This window comes from Bombus bifarius, unplaced genomic scaffold, assembly GCF_011952205.1.
Source record: "Bombus bifarius isolate JDL3187 unplaced genomic scaffold, Bbif_JDL3187 scf7180000008214, whole genome shotgun sequence".
NCBI lineage: Eukaryota > Metazoa > Arthropoda > Insecta > Hymenoptera > Apidae > Bombus > Bombus bifarius.
The window spans coordinates 1,049,026-1,069,423 of NW_022884517.1; the positions used below are offsets into that span (position 1 = coordinate 1,049,026).

The 20,398-nt window shown below is 36.6% G+C and overlaps 1 protein-coding gene across 1 annotated transcript in view; it reads right to left on the reverse strand.

The window, feature by feature from the left end:
* Window positions 1–20,398, reverse strand: part of LOC117211016 (netrin-1-like) — a 110,403-nt gene that overhangs the window by 38,548 nt on the left and 51,457 nt on the right. The window contains exon 2 of the mRNA XM_033454568.1: window positions 12,531–12,719. Within this exon, the coding sequence (XP_033310459.1) occupies window positions 12,531–12,719 (189 nt within the window). The remainder of the gene's footprint in view (window positions 1–12,530; window positions 12,720–20,398) is intronic.

Genomic DNA, 20,398 nt, shown 5'->3' on the forward strand with positions numbered 1-20,398 from the left:
TGTTGGTTTCGCGCTTAAAGGGTAACACGCTTTCGCATAGTACATACATCAAGTCCTTAAAGTTTAAATGCGTTTAAACTGGGAGTAACGTAAGCTATTAAGAGGTTAACCCCAGCTGCTACATATTTGCATGCAGTATCGTTCCCTTAATTATTCTTAAGTTACGACTTCGTGTCACGTACAATAGTTCTGTAACAAGAACATTTAATCGGTAACATGTTACGATTATAACATCTGAAACCATAACGAATTGAAGTTGCATGTGTAGCGTGGCTTATATCGAGAAACAAACATGACGTTTTGATGTTTCGAATAAAAGGATATGAAGCGAATCAATGATTGCATATGAAAGAATTATATAGCAAAAAGGTTCATTCGACTCAACTTCATTTTGTATCATCATCCGTTAAATATAGTAATAGGATTCGCACTTAATTTTTTTATCATAAATAAATTGTTTCAATAGCAAAAAGAGAAGAACGATCAATCTTTCAGATATACAACATTATGTTGAAATGTGTTTACCCTTGGCTACTGGAAAATTACGTCCCTCCTCCTATCGTCACACTCTAATATTATGCGAAAGTAAAGCATAGTCTGTAACTACAAGCAGACTTTATTTCCTTCGCGCGATAGCAGTGAAAACAGAAAAGTATTGAGTATATACATACATATAGATACGTTGTTTCTCGTCGTCGCCGGCTGAGACCGACGCGACGATACGATCAGATAAGTTGCTGTTTGAAAAAAAATTGTCGGGGCAGCGGTGGTTGTCATTAACATTTCAGAGGAAGAATTTTTTCAGGCAAGGGAAAGAACAGCTCCGAAGAAGAAACATGCGGCCCGGCGCGGCACAGCACGCAGCGGAACGGAGCAGCGTCAGTTGCTCGCGTGGTGGCGAGCTATCAATTTAATCGTTTCTCGATGAATGGACGGATCGGTTTTCTTAAAGTGCCGGTTTCACCCGGAGAACCGCATTTCTTGACCCCCCTTTAGCCGGACGTACGGTGCGGTGTATTCTCGATTTGTGCTGCGTTCACCGTGGGTCATATATTCGTGCCGTGGCGCGCCCTTAAATTATGCGCGCAATTACGCGTACCTGCATCGCGTAAGTGCATGTCCGTACGGGTGTTGCGCGTACTCGCGCAATCGCCTAGAGAGCGGACAAAAAAACCGAGAGCGAAAGACGGAGACAGAGAGGAAAGATTGCCGAGGGAAAAGGTTGAAGAAAAGAGACTGATAGTAAACGATAGAGAGAGAAAAAGAATACATAAACGTGCGCGAAATTGCAACCTCTCTCCGTTCCCGGCAATCCTGCTTTTTTTGCAAGGTGTTAATGACGAGTAGGGTAGAAGTGGCTGTATCGGTCGGCCAAGTGCTCTCGAGTTAGCGAGATATGCTTGTGGCATGGATGAACGCGTCGCGCCGCGTCGGTTGAATGCATCGAGAGACAAATATCCTATACCGAGGATGTGTCGCTAAGTCATAATGCGTTTCGAAATGTCAACACCGATAGGTCGACATCGAGCTTCATAGAAGTGGAGTTTGATGTCACTTCGTTAGTAAGAGGAAAGTGGGAACTGAGATAACTTATTTCCTTGTATTAGAATTATTTTCCTCGCTTATTACTATTCGAGGATTTCTTTGCATCGCGACACGTGTATATATTCATCGTGTTTCTACGTGAACTTTACATGAACGTAATTGATTGAGCGACGAGTTAACTTTATTTGGACGTTCCTTTAATTCGGAGTACGATGAAAAGTCCGTTATTCGAATAATGTCGTCGGAAAACGGGACTACTGATATAAATTAAATTCGGCAACAGAGTGACTCAGTTCGGTGATGTTAATTTTCATGCGATTTGGAAAAACAGAAACAGTTGGGGTGAATAGGTCGTGATAGGTGCGGAAACCTAGTGCCGGTGTGTGAAAGCCGAGATAGGTTCTGCTGCGGATGTAGTGTCGCTGCTAGGGTACTGCTGTATTTTCTTCTTATTTAAGAATCGTGGAAGAAAAATCGGCCTACGGGCGCCGGGATTTGAACCCGGGTCCCGAACACGTTCGTAACCTAAGGCGCTAACCACTGCGCTAACCACTGCGCTGCCGTCGTCCGACACTAGTTAGTGTCGAGTGGTGGTATTTGCTGTTGAGTGCCGCCACACAGTTATCCAATGACAACACGTGAGATATTGATGATAAACGTTCCCAAAATTGACTATACTCTTCTTTTTTAAATAAATAAATTCTTAATGCTTTTAATAGTAAAGTAACAATATAAAATACCAAATTCATCATAAATTAAAATTCTTAACCAATTTTGTTTTCCAATATACATTGTTATATATATCAGAAAATTTGCAATTTTAATTAAAACTTTACTAAGAAGAAAATCAAAGAAAGCAATGTGAGGGATGTAGAAATAATTTAGCAAAGTATGGTTTCAAGTTCTATGTTGTTTATTAAATATCGTCGCAACTTCTTTGGTATAATCTAGCATACTATTGCTTCGAAATGCGAAAGAACCATATCATCTTTCTCTTTCACCTTACCATTTATATCATTTTATTACATTATTTAGTGTGTCATTTTATTTTACAAGGTATGCGTAACATGTTACGCATCAGTCTCTTTTAAAGCATTAGGTTATTGTATCGTTAGTAAGTATACTGGCAGAATTAACACTTTGCGGACTGAAGACGCGAATGCGTTGAATAACATAACAGTAAAAAAAAAGCAATAGATGCTGTAAACGAAATGTTATAAAGGTGTTTTTACGTTACATGCTTGAATAATACGGAACAGTATCAATATATTAGATATAATATTGGTTGCTCGGAAAATTCGTTCCAGTTTGAAGGAATTTAGTAAAATAATAAATTTTGCATAGTATCTTTCCTCCAGAGAGATTGTTTTCAAGCATATCACATTAAAAAACGTTACTTCAAGTATCTTTAAATGTGTTTATTAATTTTTAACAAAATATTACGCTTGTTAAATGCTACTCTAAAAGTTCGTTCCGATTTTTAACTCTTTGGTCGACATAAAAAATCATACTGAAAAATTTTTCGCTGAAAAATCTGGAAGGTTCTGGAAGGATGAAATATTCAAGTTGCGAGAAAGATGGGGAAAGGTTGTGGAACAAAATGACACCTATATAATTCAATAAATGCATATCGAATCGAAATGTAAATCGGAACGAACTTTCCGAGCGACCGTGAAAATGAATCTTTTCAATCGTTCCAAACATACACGGGAATTCAAGCTATATGCTTGTCAGAGAATATGATCCTCAAAGTGTTAAATAAGACGAAAGAGTTAAGTATGTATACGATACACTTGAAGCAGAGACAAATTTTAGTAAGAACTCTTCTATAATTTTTTAGCTTTTCTCCGAGAAAAATAATTTCCATCGGGTATCAACACCTTTGTTTTATATCTCTTTTGAATGCAACGTCATTCCGTGGTAGTATACATTTAAAAAGGCCATTTCATTCTTCGATGAATAGACGATATGGAAATGAATCTCGAAAGCAAAACTCGTAATCAAATTTTCGAACGCGCGCGCATTTATCGGGTGTGAATATCTTGAAGCTCTTAAATTGAATTCAAAGTGTACAGGTAAGATCGGTGTAACGTCGGAGCGTTAAAAAAAGAAAGAACATCAAAAGTCGACGATCGATGACCGCGGTCGTCAGTAGCCGCTGGCCGAGCCAGTGGTTGGCTGTCTTAGTCTTTAAGATTTTCTTTTGGAGAACGAAAATAGCTGACGTGGCGATACTTAGGCGGCGGCGCAGCAGGTCGGCAGACGCTTTTCAGATAGAGAAGTATCTCTGACACCGGGTGTATACCGCGCGTATAAATTTCAACGTGTATACAGGCGCACACATAAATCGCGCGTAACCCTCGGGGTACGCGCGTAAACTCGCGCGCGCACCGGCCGCGGTCTCGCGAGAACATAGAAGCATGCAGCCAGTTAGGGAGGAATGGAGCAGCTCGAAAGGTGCCCAGAGAAGAAGAGAAAGGGAGAAAGAGCGAGAGAAAAGAAGAAAGAAGAGAAGAGGAAAGAAGAAGAGGGAAGAGAAGAAACAAGAGTCCTGCGTGTTCAAACAAAGGTGAGTCTGCAAGTTGCACCTCGGCTGCAGGTACTCTGTACTCCGTACTCCCCTTGTATCTCGCTACCTTTCTCTTCTTTTTCTCGACCCTTTGCGCGTCCTCTCTATGATTTTATCTTCCTTTTGCCAATGTTACACACCGCGAAGGTTACATCCGGCCGAATGTCTTGTTGCCAGGTGTATAAAGCGAACATTCTCCCGATTCTTCTCTTTCTCTTCTCCGTGTGCCTTCCCCCTTCTCTTTCTTTTTCTTCTTTCCTTTTCACGTTAACCTCGTCCTCGCATTGCGCAATCGGCCGATCGTTGCGTTAGGAAAGGAACCAAGGTGAAAGGTGTACTTACGTTCAAATTTATAAGGAACGATCGGGCTCGCCTCAAGTGATAGATAGGATTACATTACGGTGATTAAAGAGAATGTTATCGCGCGTTAGCCGGCTTTCTATTAATCCTTGGATCGTGTACCGAGCCATGGTTCATTCCAGTTACTCTATTCTCTAACTTTTCACTGTCAATCTTATCTACGATCCGCATAAACGTTCCATTGTTTATAATTAATACTGCTTGTCGAAAAAATGATAACATGGAAGCTGGAAAGCTGTTGTCAACCGATATACCTCTCGTACATTGGTTCAAGCTGAAATTGCTAAAAGTCTTTTTTCTATTTGACGCGTCACGATGGTCGTGAGAAGGATAGGTAAATCGCGTAAAAGAGAAATTGAGTGGAACCATACGTCAAGTGAAATTTTTCCATCAATATTGACATTATTGAGAAAGATGCTGTGAAACTCTGCAATCCTGCATAAAGTATACGAATTTACATGTTCGTACCTCCTGTTAAACCTGTTGAATGTTTACATGCATCCTTTAATCGAAGAAAGCATACCGTGTTGTGTTGCAAGAAATGTAAAAAATAGTATGTTATATATATGTGTGTATATATATACACATATTATATATACACATATATATACATGTATGTCGTTAATTTTTAATATCGTTGATTCGTAGATGATTCAAAAGAGTTTCAGAATATTTGAATTTAATTTATATTAGTATGTCTTTTTTGCGTAAGGTACGGGATAAAGCTAACAGACTAATAGTAGTAATAATATAAATTAACAATATATACCCTAAATTCATCTATAATTCAACGATTAATGAGGGTTAAGACCAGAAAACGTCCAAGTATTTAATGGTATTATTAGCCGAAGCATTTCTTTAATTTTATTAAAAAGATATCTTCTTTCAAAATTGGGCTTATGATTTTAATCTTATTCAAATACTAATTCGCTCGATAGTTTTTCCTGAAGTCTACGATTATGCGAAATCTTGTATTCTGTCGGTGTATTTCGTTTTAGTCCCCTGTCAAGATTGGATAATTGGTTCAATCTGATTAGGGAGATCATTTATGGCGCGGCGTGGCGCGATGTGGCGCGGCATGGCAGCCTCCTAAACCTCTGAAAATCCTATCCCAGCATAATTTGTACAAATATTTACCAGTGCCGACTTTAGTTAATAGCTTATCCATTCACCTTGAAGTCAAGTTGTTGTCATCAATCAAAAGCTGATAGAAACTCGATATTATCAAATAATAAATGGTAGTTAAATAATTTTATTGCAAACAGTGCGATTAAAGAAAGTATTAAAAAGTACAAACAATATAAAAGCAATATTTATATTGTTTGACACAAGCACAACTCTTCGCATATTCTTTTTATAATTATTTCGTTGAGTACAATAAATACAAGAACCTTAGCCAGCGTTAAAAGTAAGTTTTAAGAAAAATACTTGAACGCACTACGAAGGTAAATATTAAGAATCGTGTCGTTGCGTGCTGAAATTTGGCAAAAGTAATATAATAGCAGTAAAGTAATAAAATTGTTTTCTATGTTAATATTACAATTATCGAACATGAAATCGGATATAATATTACCAAAGCGGTAGGTAGGTAATATGTATACTGAAAATAATGGTCAAATGCTTTTTGATTCTAAAATGGTGAAAAGCTAATATATAATATGTACCTACATTACCTACATTAATTCGGATAATCAATATTCAATTTGCAAATAAAGAGTCTACGCATCTATATTATATCTTATTATTGATTTATTTACTAAACAAACACGTCGATATAAAGGAGTAAGGGTTAATTTTGTATCAGTGATCAATCGAGTATTTTAGGGAAGAACGAAATTCTTTTATGATTAATGTGTTGAATAAATACGATTCATTTTAATTTCATTTCCGTTCGGAAAAACGCTGAAATATTCTATAGCAAAGGAAACAGAATCGTTTTTATGGGTCGTAAACGAAATTCGATGCTTGCGCGTAATTACATGCGTATCGTGTATTTATCTGAACAAAGGGTAACGAGGGCTGCCGGATTCGAGTGCACTTGATTTCTTTGTCTCGTTTTATCCCGTCTAGACGATCGATCATACCTACTGTACGTTTTGCTACTCTCCACAGGAAGAAACAAGTTAACCGATGCAAGAAAGAAAACTACAAGAAATACATGCCCGTTATTACAAAAATATGTCATACCATACATATACGTCAACAAGACTTTCAACACGTGGATCGCGTCATTGATCGTCCGTTGATAATCAAGACTTGTTTTTAAATATATTCAGTAAATTATCACGTATTTATCAACTGTACTAGATGTTGTTTTACGTAGAATTTGGGAAACATTAACATTAGTGTATGCACAAATATTTGGACTTGTGCATTATTGTTAATTGATTACGTTTATAGTTATAGCGTATAATGTAATATTTATAGTTATGTACACAGCTGTCCATTAGTATTAAAATACGTAAAATTATTAGGGGATTGTCAAAACTTTTAAGTTCATAATTTCGTTTGGAATTTTAGACTGTAAAGAATTCCATATGCTCGATATCATGGTAAAGACCTGGCTGATTATATGTAATAAGGTTAAGTGTTCCTTCCTATGTCGTACCTCTCGATCAATATGTGAATTATAAGATTTTCTATTGTATTTATCGTTATTTGATTCAATGTGTACATATGCTGTAAATGTTTCCACAAGTTAAATTGAAGTTTTACAAATTCTCGAAGAGATTTACGAAATCTCGAAACATTTTATTTAATATATAGAGAATTTATCAACACATACTTATCAATTGATTATTTGCATTTGCAAATTATCTCATTTTTATAAAACAATAGAACTGAAAGTCCTGTTAATCGATCGACGCATACATGCGTAAATATTGCCAGGCAAAGGTACAGAAACCCCGGCATAAATCGAAGACAATATAGATATTAGAAAGAACGGATAAGAAGAAAGAATAATAAAGAAGGAAAATATGGGAACCGAAGTACAGAGCAAGTGAACAAAGTATCGGTTGGAAAGAAAAGAAAGGGGGTAATACCTATGCCTGAAGAGTGGGAGGGAAAGGAGGTAGAATACTGGAAGAAAGAAATGATAGCAAAAGGCATTGAAAGATGCAGGTAAAAAAGATGTAAAGGGAGTCAATAGGAAAGAGGAGGGGGGGGGGCGTGAGAGACTAATAGTGCTGATCCCACTGCAAGCACCGCTGGTTTAAGACCCGACTAAGTGGTGGATAATGAATATGCTTACGTGTGTTGAGTATGCGAGGAAAGCTTTGCACTTGATATCGGGTTCAAGCACCTTCCGACTGCTGTATGCGTGTACGATACTATACCTTTTTCGTCTGTGTACTGTGGTTTTCACAAGCTTCGAGCTAAGACCATCGCCAGTAGCTGATGACAAGTCTGATGAGCTAGGAAAGTATGATATTAGCACCGTTACAATTTCGCTCTGATATTTAATTAAAATAGAATAGCACGGTCAAAGTTTCGGTGTAAAATAATATACATATTTTTTTCCTTCGATCGACGTATGTATATATGAATGCGACATAAAGATCAACGACATTTGAATTTTATATACACGGTGTGTTGAATCGTATCATGAAATCGTAAGTAGAAACTGATAGAAAATAAAAAATCGGTAGATGATAAAAAATGTGAATCCTACAGAGATAGTAATAAAATAAAAATCCAATAAAAAAACAGAAAATATCACAACATAAAATTCTGTGTTTATATTACGTATTGATTACAAATATTTATTACGTTTTGCGAATATTTTTAATTCGTAATTTGACAATTTGTCGCGTGAAAAATATAATTCCAAACGGTGTTTTATTATCAACGTATTTTAATTAAAAAGATAGAAAAATCATATGTATATTTATTTCTTTGTACAAACGAAAAATTTTTCTAGGAACTATCAATACATGTGACTAAATTCGTTACCTTTTTATCCATAAAATTGAAACGATTTTGTGATAAAAAAAATCGATAGTTTAGAAAATTTTGGTGCGAATGACTACTCGGAGACTTGACAAAGGGCCAGTAAGGTTGCCCGAAGGGAGACCACGAATGTCTCGGTGACCGATTCTGTTTGAGAGGCAACCCTTGCTGGAGGGTGTAAAATAAACACAGGCTGAAGCTTTTGGGGTAGGATACAGTTGAAACGTATCGTTCCGGTATGGCCACGCGTATTATACAAACAGGGGAAGCCTCTAATATTACCAGCCAATGTGTGCAGTGTGCACATACAGGCTGCTTCACGAGGAGCATGACAATTCGGTACTGAGCGATATCAAAACTAAAAAAAAGGGGAGCGAGAAAGGAAGAAAAATGGAAAGAACGAAAGAATGAAAAAAGATGGTCTACGACTATTTTTCATCTTATTGTAGCAGATTCGACGCATTAATGAAATACAGTTTTCTCGTTACGATATTTCGTAAACAACTTTATTGTTACTAGTTTTATATTAATAACCAAAGAATATATTTCATTCTTAGGAAAATTCGTTTGTATACTGTTATGTGAAAATGAATTTCTAGATATTCTTTTCACGATGTTAATTGTTTTTATAGCTATTCTTCTTTCGCAGTTTTCGAAAGTACTGCGATAAAATACATAGGAGATTATTTGGAGAAAGTCAGAAAAAAGAGACTAGAAATCTGAAATCAGCTTTTTAAAATAATAGAAAAGAATGCCAGGAAACATAAAATTATTTTGCTAAAAAATTAGACGACAACATTCTTAAGAATTGCTGACGTCGAAAAGGTAAAATAAGATATTACAAAATGCTAACTGTTTTAAATTAAATGACATATTTTGTGGTAACTATAAATCGAAGAAAAGATTGAACTTGACGCAAATGCGGACATTATTACATACCAATCTAGGAATTTACAAAAATAGACATAAAAATACATAGGCGCAATAATGCCATGTTATTCTAATTAATCTTTACCACTCGGGCTCCTTAGCATTTAGTAGCATTGCTGTCAAGAACAAGTGGTTTACCTAAATCATTCGAACACTTCATTGAGATAAACCGCGCATAATTCCTGTTCGCGAAATCGCGAACCGACCTGGAAGCTATAGCCAGGTGGTAAACGGAACGCTAAAAGTTCCCTCGGCTGCAATACGTTTTGGTGGGCTGACAATTTTAAAAGATTCCGTGCGTTCGCACGAGGTGGGCAAGCATCCACGGGTCACCTCACAATGACATTAGATACGGCTGTTAGTTCGTTGACGAGGCAACAAATTTCCCGAGCAATTCAGTGTGTGCCTGTTGGAACGAAGGGAAGGGGGAGACGGAAAAGGTGATGGGAGAGGAGGGCAGGACAGAGCAGAAAGAGGTGAACAAAACGCAGTATGGAAGGGAGAGAAGGTCGGAGAGCGAGAGAGAAAGCGGGCGCGAGGCTCGTCGTCGTCGCCGTCGTCGTTCGTCGCGGTGGAAATCTCTAAACGAGCAGCGGTTGCCTGACCTGACACAGTACGTAGCAGTCGACAGGGCCGTATTTTCCATGTGCTGCAAACTACCAGCGCAAAATTGAGAGGGCTCGCTGTGGGAGCCATTTGGAGTTCACTAACCGTGGAAATGGCACGAGTACTCGATGCAACGTTGCGACGACGTGACGCCACGGAGCACGTGGAAAAAGGGGCGAATGCCTTTCGGAGATGCATCCCCTCTTGACTGCACTTCATTTTCCCTCTTTTAAAATATATTCTTTCCGAGGGAAGTCGCGGCAGCCCGTTCGCGTCTCTAAGTGCCACCGATCTTACTCCTCGCTTCTGCCTTTATTTATTTGTCCTTTTCCCGGGAAGGTTTCTCTTACCTCCGCATTTTTACCAAATTCGCGTTCGAGAACGCTTTCCTAAAAGTGTGAAATTATTGCATAGCTTAGACAGTTGGTATTTTCTAAAAACTAGTGAACGAAAAGACACGGCTGAGGAAAGAGGCTAAATGTAATTAAATGCGTTTTGAACTAAGAACTCATGGTTTTAGATATGGCGCAATCGTGGCTTCCTTGTGCTCACAATCAGTTGGCAGTGTCTCTGGCTCGCATATAAAACACAAGTGTCGGGCCAAGGGCTTGCGCGTGCTCTTGCCGCGAAGATAACGAACAGTCTGTATTCTCGTTAGCAGCCATGGCAGCCGTTAAGATAACAACGAGACACGACATTCACCGCGAGCCCTTGGCACGAAAAGGAGATTTAAACTCGTCTTAGGATGGTAGAACTTTCATAAATTAGTCCTCAGAGCGAAGAAGCCACCATCGACGCGGATTGCGTGGGACGCACCACGGCCGTCATTTCATTTCTCTCCTGTGAAACGTAACCTCGGGCTTTCGGTGCGAATTAAATTTACCATGAAACAACGAGAACCAACCCCTTTCAGGAGCTAATTAACGTGCCGGTAACTGGTTTAAGGTTCGTTAAATTTTATAATGTTAATGGAATGCAGTGTCGAACATGACAACGTGAAACGCTATATGCTGAATCGACCGCTCCTAACCATAATACCGGTACATTATCATTGAAAAAATTTCATCGCATTGATATTACATGCGTTGCAAAGTTCTGATTCCAGGAAACTTCCTATGGATTCTGCGATTGTACGCATACTGCGCTTAAGTATTCCAATATGTTGCAACTTCTTTCTAACTGAGAAATTGATCTACGGATACGTATACGTATACATATTTATGTATTCTACGAAGAGTACAATCGAGATACTCGTAACAAAAACGACGTATGTTACATTCTTTTCGCTTTTTTTGCTTCAAGCCGGTAACTTGAACCGATATTATAAAAAATGATTTCTGTATGTTGACTATCGTCGAATGAAAATTGACCGATTTTATAAAAATTTTTGTCATCAGACAGAACAATTATAAACATCTCTCGCGTATAGACGTAATGAAAATCTTTGATATCGTATAAATAAATTACCGTTCGAACGAGTACTTTCCACGAAATGATAAAGGTATGAAAACAAAGCAACATAACCCAGAGTTCTGAAAATGAGAGTTCTGCCATTCTCTAAAACACTTATCTTGTGACGAGTCCTGTATTAGGATCTGCGGGTTGAAATGACCGTGACTATACTGCTGATCATGGTCGGCTGTTAATTTAGTAAGTGCGGGAGGAGGTTCGTAGTCGCGGAGGACTAGACAACAAATCCAATGTGTTCCAATCGTACGAATGGAATGTACTACGTGAACGTGTATACATTGGATGCACGATGGTGCACCATGCACCATGCACCATGCACCATGCACCATGTACCACCGTGCGAGCATGAATACGTTCCGATGTGCTTTCTTGCGTTCAGAGATCGTTATCCCCGCAATGGGTTCTGGCCCTAGACAAACCGACATAGATTAAATGTCTCGAGATTGGAGCAGAGGAGCAGTGCTCGGTTAGTTGCCACTTTGTAACAGTACCGGAAAATAGATGAAATTAATAGTAATAACGGATCAATAATTGGTTTCCGCTTGTGACACGAACGCGCACTTCAGGGCCGATTGACAGTTTAACTGAATGGAATCATATCTGATCCATCTAGAGAATACTTGTGCCATGACAAAGGTAAAGTAGATGAGATTTGGACGTTATTGGCTATCTGAATGTAGATTTTTTTCTGTACACGATTATTAATTACAACTAAAATTACTCTAAGGTACTATATTTAAACTGTTGTAAAATATTGTACTGTGATTAAATTTTTTCGTAGATATAAGCATATCTATTTCGCTGTCATTCGGATTCTCATTTTTATATTTATGTGTTAAATTTGTTTCTATTAATACCGAGAACTATCTTGTACCTTTTTAAAAATTAGTGTGAACCTGCCACGATGATCTATCAATGTGTATGTCGCATTGATACTGATATTCTTACGTGTCTAGTCATAGAACGTAGAATTTGTAGGAGGTGAACGAACGTGCCAGGAACATGCAAACGATTGCAACAAATAATCCCCGATTGATAGATCAGTGGGAACAAGCTATCTTAAATTAGCGGTGATCCATGGCTGTCGGAGGGTACTTACGTTTGCAGGCTTTACGATGTTGGATCGGTCTCGCCGGATCCCTGTAGTAACCTTCCCGACAATAGTGACAGTGTCTTCCTGCTGTAAAATGCCGGCACTGCAGACAAACGCCTCCGCTGACACGACCCGACAGCTTGTATAGTTCCATGTTGAATCTGCACTTTCTTGCGTGGAGATTGCAGTTGCATTCTGAAACAGATACACGTCCGATTAGATGACTAACCGGTCCTTCCATTTTGCTGAAGCAATTTTACTTTCCGAAACAGTTTAACCTCGTATTACAATTAAATGGACATTGGAACAACGCAATCGTGTTCATTTTGCAATCTTCTTAAGAGTAAATAAATGTCGACCATATTTCTGTAATATCAAATATCTTGGTAAAGGAATTAAACACGGTAAGTCAACGGCAGACTGACAAAAATGGTGCAATTGTTGATCTATTTTGACGGAATAAATGTCTTCGAGTGCACTACTTATTCCACTAGGATTCCATTATTTCACGATCAATTAGTTGAAGATATAATTTATGGGTTACAAAACAACAATTTATTATTTAGAATATAGCTTGGAATTAGAATAAGTGAAGTTATAAAAAACAAAAAGAAAAAAGAGAGCACGTGTATGAATTTTTTCGGACATTCTACCTGCATCATGTATTAACAGTATTATATATTATCTGGGTTAGGGTACGAGGTATAACCTCTAGGTATAACACACTTTAAATGAAATCGATATATGTAGAAACACTTCGCTTTGCGAAATGTGAACGTTTTCTACTTACAGATAAACGTACGATACAATCAGGGGAAAAATGGCAGGATAAAACGATTGGTATATTAGCGAAGAATGGATAGCACATTCAAATTTGTGTCTTTAACCCTCAATAACCAAAGTTTCCTTTACTCACGAGAAAAAAGATTATGGTTAACGACTATTTCTGATAGGACAAAGTAAAAACTACATAATAATAAGTAGATTGTAAATATTTATGCATCTATTATGAGAATCTTAGATGTGTATATATATGTAGAGTAAATAGAAACAAATCTTTAACGACATACATAAAATGCATAGAATACATAAAATCATTCTAATTTTTAAAAATATACATATGCAGTTACAATTTCTACAAAAAATTACGAATTAATCGTATTTCCATTTAATTTAAGTTATCACAATAGTGTCACCAGGTTTCTTGAGAAGTTAACGAATCGGAGGAGAAATATTCTTGTGTTTATCGTAATAGTGAATTTCAAGCGTATTCATTGGAAGCAGAGAAAGAGTCGTGAACGAGATGGAGAGTGTCTTGTCTGGTGTGCGTTGACAATTTTCCTTCGCTTTCTTCTTTTCCCCGATTCGCCGGAAATGTCCCGCGCGGTGCGGCGCGCTGTCGTCATATCGAGGGCGACCCGTCCATTGAATTCTCGAGAATCGAACAAGAAGTATCTCCAAAAGACTCGTGCTTCCTCTACTCGAGCACGTCGTTCCGCAGTTGTTCTTCGTGACTTCTTGAAAATAACAGAATAATTGAGAGGTATCAAGCGAATAGAAAGAATAGGAGGAGAGGATAAACGAGGAAAAGTCGGTAGGGAAGTTGCAATTTTAACGATTCTTCTTACACTATTCATATACGATCACTCGACCCAATAATCCGTGTATCGAACCAAACTGAGCGTGCCTTATTTTCCGTTTTCACGCGAGACGCCATCGTTACGCGCTTCTTTCCGCTGAGCCAGCTCTTCGCATCCACGTTAATGTTTCTTCACATCCGCGTTAACGCTTCTTCACACCGAAATAGATTTTTTATGGTCCTGAAATTTCGCCTCGTGGTCTGGATTGTCAGCCTCGTTCCAGTTACGAACTATAAGCTACGAGCTACGACCTGTGAGTCGAGAAAAGATTCGGCATGTTTTATGACCGAGTTAAGTAACCAACTCAGTTTTTTATACTTTACCGTATGTTAACGTACAATTCGTAATTTTTATCTCCATTCAAAAATAGATAAATATACGATAAAAAAGATGTTAAAACTATGATTATCGAATAAATATTTCGTTAAATTTAATTCGATCTCTTTTAACGAAGAAATGTGTTATTTGCTTAATAATTAAGCATTTACTGCACAATTAACTGAGGAAGGCAGGAAAAATATTATCGTTAAGGATGCGTGGAAAAACCGAAATCCGATGCTTTACACAGCAATATACCCGATTACCTACGAGATACGAAATACGGAATTCGATGTGGAGGATAAAGATAAAGGTGTAAGTGTAGGTATAAGTATAGGTATAAGGTATTGGTATAGTCGTTAAACGCACGTGGAATGTAGCGTGGCGGATCGATCGAATAACCTCTCGATAGTTAATAACCTTGTTCAGCCACCGTCTGAAATTTCTTGATCGATTCCTGTTATTAAGCTGTGGCTGGCCACGCTAAGGCCCTGGGTTGTTTTCGTAGAGGCAATCGCTGTAATTAGCGATTAACCGTCGTATAATCGATGTTCCACGTCTTCTGGATTTTCCTCTGCTCTTCGAAACCAACGGGGTTATGCTTTTAGCCTCGTTAAGATTTATCGACTACCCCGAAGAAAAAGATTTACAAGCTTGAATCTCGGACCATGCGAATCGAAACGCCTCGATTCTCTATTCTTTATAGCGAACTTTCCTTTTTCTCCTGCTCTTCATATTATTGCGTGCAAACGTGGCTTCAGACACATTACTTATTGCCATTAGCAAGTGTCACCTTGTCAGCGGATTTCACTTAGAATTTATCTGCTTTAGAATGCAGGTACATACATATATTATGGTTACGTTTCAGTTAGGTATTTTATTGTTCGCAACAGAATCTTTTCTGTTCTAGGCTTTATTCGATCAAAGTACGCAAGAGGCAGTATTTAATTTCTCGCACGTGTAGTCAATACGTAACAGTGCGTTTAGAAATGGAAAATATCAGATTTGTGTAATTCTTTGAGACAAACAGCTGCGGTGAAGTTGCGAGGTAATTTACTTACACCCGGATGTAAGCATGTATCTTCTCTAATCGTTGTTCAACGAATTTCCGGAATAGAAGGATGTAAAAATCTTTGAAGATTCTTGAAGTCTTGAGTAGAATACTCAAATTATTTTAGACGTATGATTGTACATCGTAAAGCAACGTTGTATAGTTTAAGAATATTTTGGTACAACAAAAGCAACCTATTAAGCAAAATAAACAACTGGATTTTATACGAAATAATGTAAATTTAAAATCCTCTCTTAAAGATATTCTATGTAACAAGAGAAAAATAGAATTATACATATTTAATAAAATATTATATCATTACTACTTCTTTATTTCATTCGATTAAAAGCATATCCTTCGTATATGAATTTGAAATTGACAACCCGATGGTTAATCAGAAATTAAAATCGTTCTTCGACAGCTGCGGGTCCATTATGGATACGTAATAAAGATTTTCAAAGCAAGAGGTATTGTTCCTTGCAGACGTGGCACTCTCGTGATAAATTAGGTCAAACGGTGCATTGTTTCGCACTTAGATCGAGCGAATACCGCTTGGTGATTGCTTTTAGATGATAGAGCAGTAATTACAGCCATTCCTGGCATATCGCTTCTAAGGGAGGTCTATTGTCGTAAGAGACGTCGAGGACCATGGTTCCATCAAATTTCAATACGAGTCAGTTGCTTCTGCAATTAGTGATCTTAAACGCATTACGACACCTTCACACACCGCTTTTGTTGGAACAAAGAAGAGGTCGTGCGTAAATTATTAGGTTGCTGATTAGTTTCAAAAATTGATATTATTTAAAAAATATAAATTAATTATATATAATATAATACGTAAATATAGATACAAACCAAAGAAAAGTACCTTATATTTAAATGTTATATTTACTCTGTTAATATATGTATGTATTGTCATCCTGATCTATCATAACATATTTCTACCTTTCTAAAGTACCTATTTCAAAATATGCATAACATTCCTTTCCGAAATTAATTGATACAAGCTACTCAATTTTAAAACTTTTCTTTTCACAAAGATTCCCAAAGAATCTTTTCACTGTTCGTTATCTCTCCATCAAACATCTTGGGTTGGGACATTTTAAAAATTATCCGGTTCTTTCCGGATCCCATTGCCTTCTTCCTCGTATGTATATGTGTCTGTGCTTATGCAAATGTGCACATATACGCGTAAAAGCTAATTAATCGAATTACACTGTCTTGTTTAAAGCAATAACGATTCCCTAATGAACGAGGAAAGGACATTCGTCCTGATAAGAGAAGATGTATGCTTTGACTTTATTCGCTCTAAACCTTTTCAAACTGTCGAGGAAAACGCTATAGTCGCTAACCGAAGACGGTTGTATCTCGATCTATGGTGAAACTATACGTCCCTAATCGATGCAGGAGCAAGTATTTCGAGATAACGTTTTACTTTTTCTTTAAGTTACTATATCGCCCATTATCTTTTAGTAATTTCAGAACACATGCTTCCCCGCTACAGACGACTCAACGGACTCAACAGTAACGGCCAACATCAGTTGATCACCGGATCTTGGAAGAAACAATCTCAAACAAAGAGTGTTTAATGCAAGTCCTACATAATGTTATTACGATCGTGACACATACATATGTAATGTATATCATATAAAATAATATTAAGAAATGAACTATGTATAACGTATATGTATGTATAATATAATTATATATATGTAGGTATAGGTAGCTTTTTCAATTCAATTCTAAGAATTCTTTAAACGATCCACATATTACATCGCAGTTACGTAATTCTCAACAAATGTATTTATTGGATAATAAATCAACGATTGAACGACCAAATTGCTTATAGAAAGACATATAAGTACACGTGTGTGTGTATATACTTTCGCTTATGTTTTATGCTGACAATTACGTAATATATATATGTTCATAGGCTAATTCATGTATAACAGAGGTAAAATCGAATCACCGCAGCACGTTCGAAATAAAGAAAATTTCTTTATTTTTATCTACGAACGTAGGAAAGCATCGCGATGCATTTTCTGTTCGTTAAGTCAGCTTGAACGTGGCTCGTGATATATAATATGTATTCTCCTCTCGGTATGGGGAACCGATGTTCTTTCAGAAAGGGGGTTATATGGTTAAAATAAAACAGCCTAACGGTTCGGTTACGAAAGTTAGCATGAAACGGATTCGCGGAACCCTGGCTACTGACCGCGAATGGATCGCGTAAAGTATCACGATGCACACGGCCGACACGGCCGAGAAGGGTTCGTGACCTTTCGCAGCCTTTGAAAACTCGAGTGTCTGTATCAGATCTTATCGATACAGCTGGCGATCAACGTTGAACTTCTCTGAAGCTGATGATACCTGGTTAGGTTCGGCGGACTGTCTTTGAATGCCAGAAGGATAGATCTCCTAACGTTTCGGTGTCTAGTAGCCGCTCTGTGAACTACATGATGCGTCATGTCCCGGGTCTCCGCTAACGAGCTTAAATTTAATGGGAACCGTTTCGGTTGCCGACTAAACGAAATTCCATTCGAAACCTCTTACGATCGGACGATTCCAGGCAATTCAAATAGACGATCCAGATATTGAATTAGCTTTTCATTAGACTATCTTTTCAAACTTCTGTGAAACCTTCCGTTAAATATTAAATTTGTCTTTTTCGGTAAAGTGACAAATTTTCTTTGCTTTTAGTTTTGCGGACCTAATGCATTGCGTTGAAAACGTTCCTCGATTATATGTATTTTTTATATAAACCTAAACTTAAAAAGAATCGAGGATGAGCTTTTAAAACTCAAAAAATGTTGCGATTTTCACAATACTATAAAACTCGCTTTGTATTACATTCACCTGACATTTTAAGTAATAATATATTTATATATACCAATACATATAAATGGAATATATGTAATATTAATCCGTGATGCAATACAATGTTGCACTTACGATAACAATAAGAATAATAATAAATACGAATTACGAAGATACCAAGGTAAATCTTTTTTAATTTCTGCAGAGGTGTGATAAGACAAATATCAAGGAATATCCAGCTAGACATTTGTTGAAGTTGAACAAACATGTTGGTGTTCGCTAAAGGCAACAGCGGTAGTGGTCCGATTTTAATTCCCGTAATCCTATAAGCCTTCTAACGTGATTTCACGCTTTCAGATCTCACGTGAGTTTCGTTACGGTGTAGTTTTAACAGACAAGTCAAGCGGACAGGTTTTATTGTTTACTAAATAATCTATTCTTTAAAAAAAATCATTTTTCAATTATCTACACTCGTATCTTTTTATCATACATAGTAAAAATGTATACCGTATACTTCTGAAAAAATATTCATCGTACTTTTGGATTGCGGTGGAAAAATCTAATTGGTAAAATTTGAAATTTTTTCTTTGTTAGCGTCTGAATTCTTTTAAAAGGTATATACGTATACGTCCTGTTAACAAAAAACAGATAAAAATCGAATATTTCTATATTTTTCGGATATAGGTATATACGTAACCCCACGCTCTTTTCTCCGTGAAGCGCAAATGCATTGTTCAGAATGTTTCATAAATATTTTGTAATATTTTACGATATTTTTAAAGTATGCCGATATTTAGGTATTATCGATTTATTTTAACATTTCTCAATATATTTTATAATAATTCCGAGGAAACTCAACCCAATTCTGTAGCATACGAATTCTGTAGCACGAAATAATAATTTATATTACAATTTCCAAAAAATTATTGAAATGATTCGATGTACATATATCCATAAACGGTACAAAACAGGAAAGTAAAATTTACTTTCTTATGTAATAAATGCCGGAAAGTCTGAAATATCTTCGATAAAATTATTATTTAATTTTGGAACTCTCAGTCAGTCTCAATAAATCAGTTGCGTAAGTCCCGGTCAATAATTACATTTCAAAAGGCAGTTTCCACACGCACTTATTATAATACATACATGTATAAGTTATACGATATTCTGAAATTGGTTCGCACACTTTCATCGCCTATAATGAAGAGGAAATAATTCCAAGTCTCATTGAATCTCTTATTTAACGTTACATATTTTTTCCTTGTCTTTCTTTTTGGTGAAATATAACTTAAAAACAATGGATCTTGGATCGTGCTTAAGATAACAAACCACATTTGAAACTTTCATAACTCCTTATTTATGCTCATCATGCTAACCAAACAAAATAATAATCACGACATCCTTAAAATCTTTTTATAATTTCGTTAACAGACCAATAAATAGTACTTCTAAAATGACCACTGACTCAAGCGGAACGATATCATGGTGATAATAAAAATAAATCTTTCTTTACTCGTTACTAAATTTAACCAAACAATCTCAAATGTACAGTCAGTTACAAAAAACATTCATTGCAAAATTACAAAAATACATTACAGAAACAAAAACGGTAGGTTCGATAATCTTTTTGATATAAAATGTTGTTTTATACCAAGTGAATAACTAAAGTTGCTGAAGACACATTTATAGAAATTATAAAACTTGTAAAACAAAATTAATTAACGTTATTAAACTTGTTAAGAAGAAAGGTAATAAATACAAATATAACGTTGTAAATATAAATATAACGTTACAAATGTAACGTAAAAGTAAATACATCTATTTATATTTACATAAAAACATAGAAACGAATGGAGATACATAACATATTAAGACCTTATAAACCTTCCCATTTCTATATTTAACAGTTAACAACCATTTCGGAATTGATGAAATTAAAGATTTTGGAATTATTTGACATATCGTGGTGGACAAACTATATCTTGTAGATTTATGAGTAATAATAAAGCATGTAATTTTTAAGATCTGCAAAAAATGTTGAAAATGCT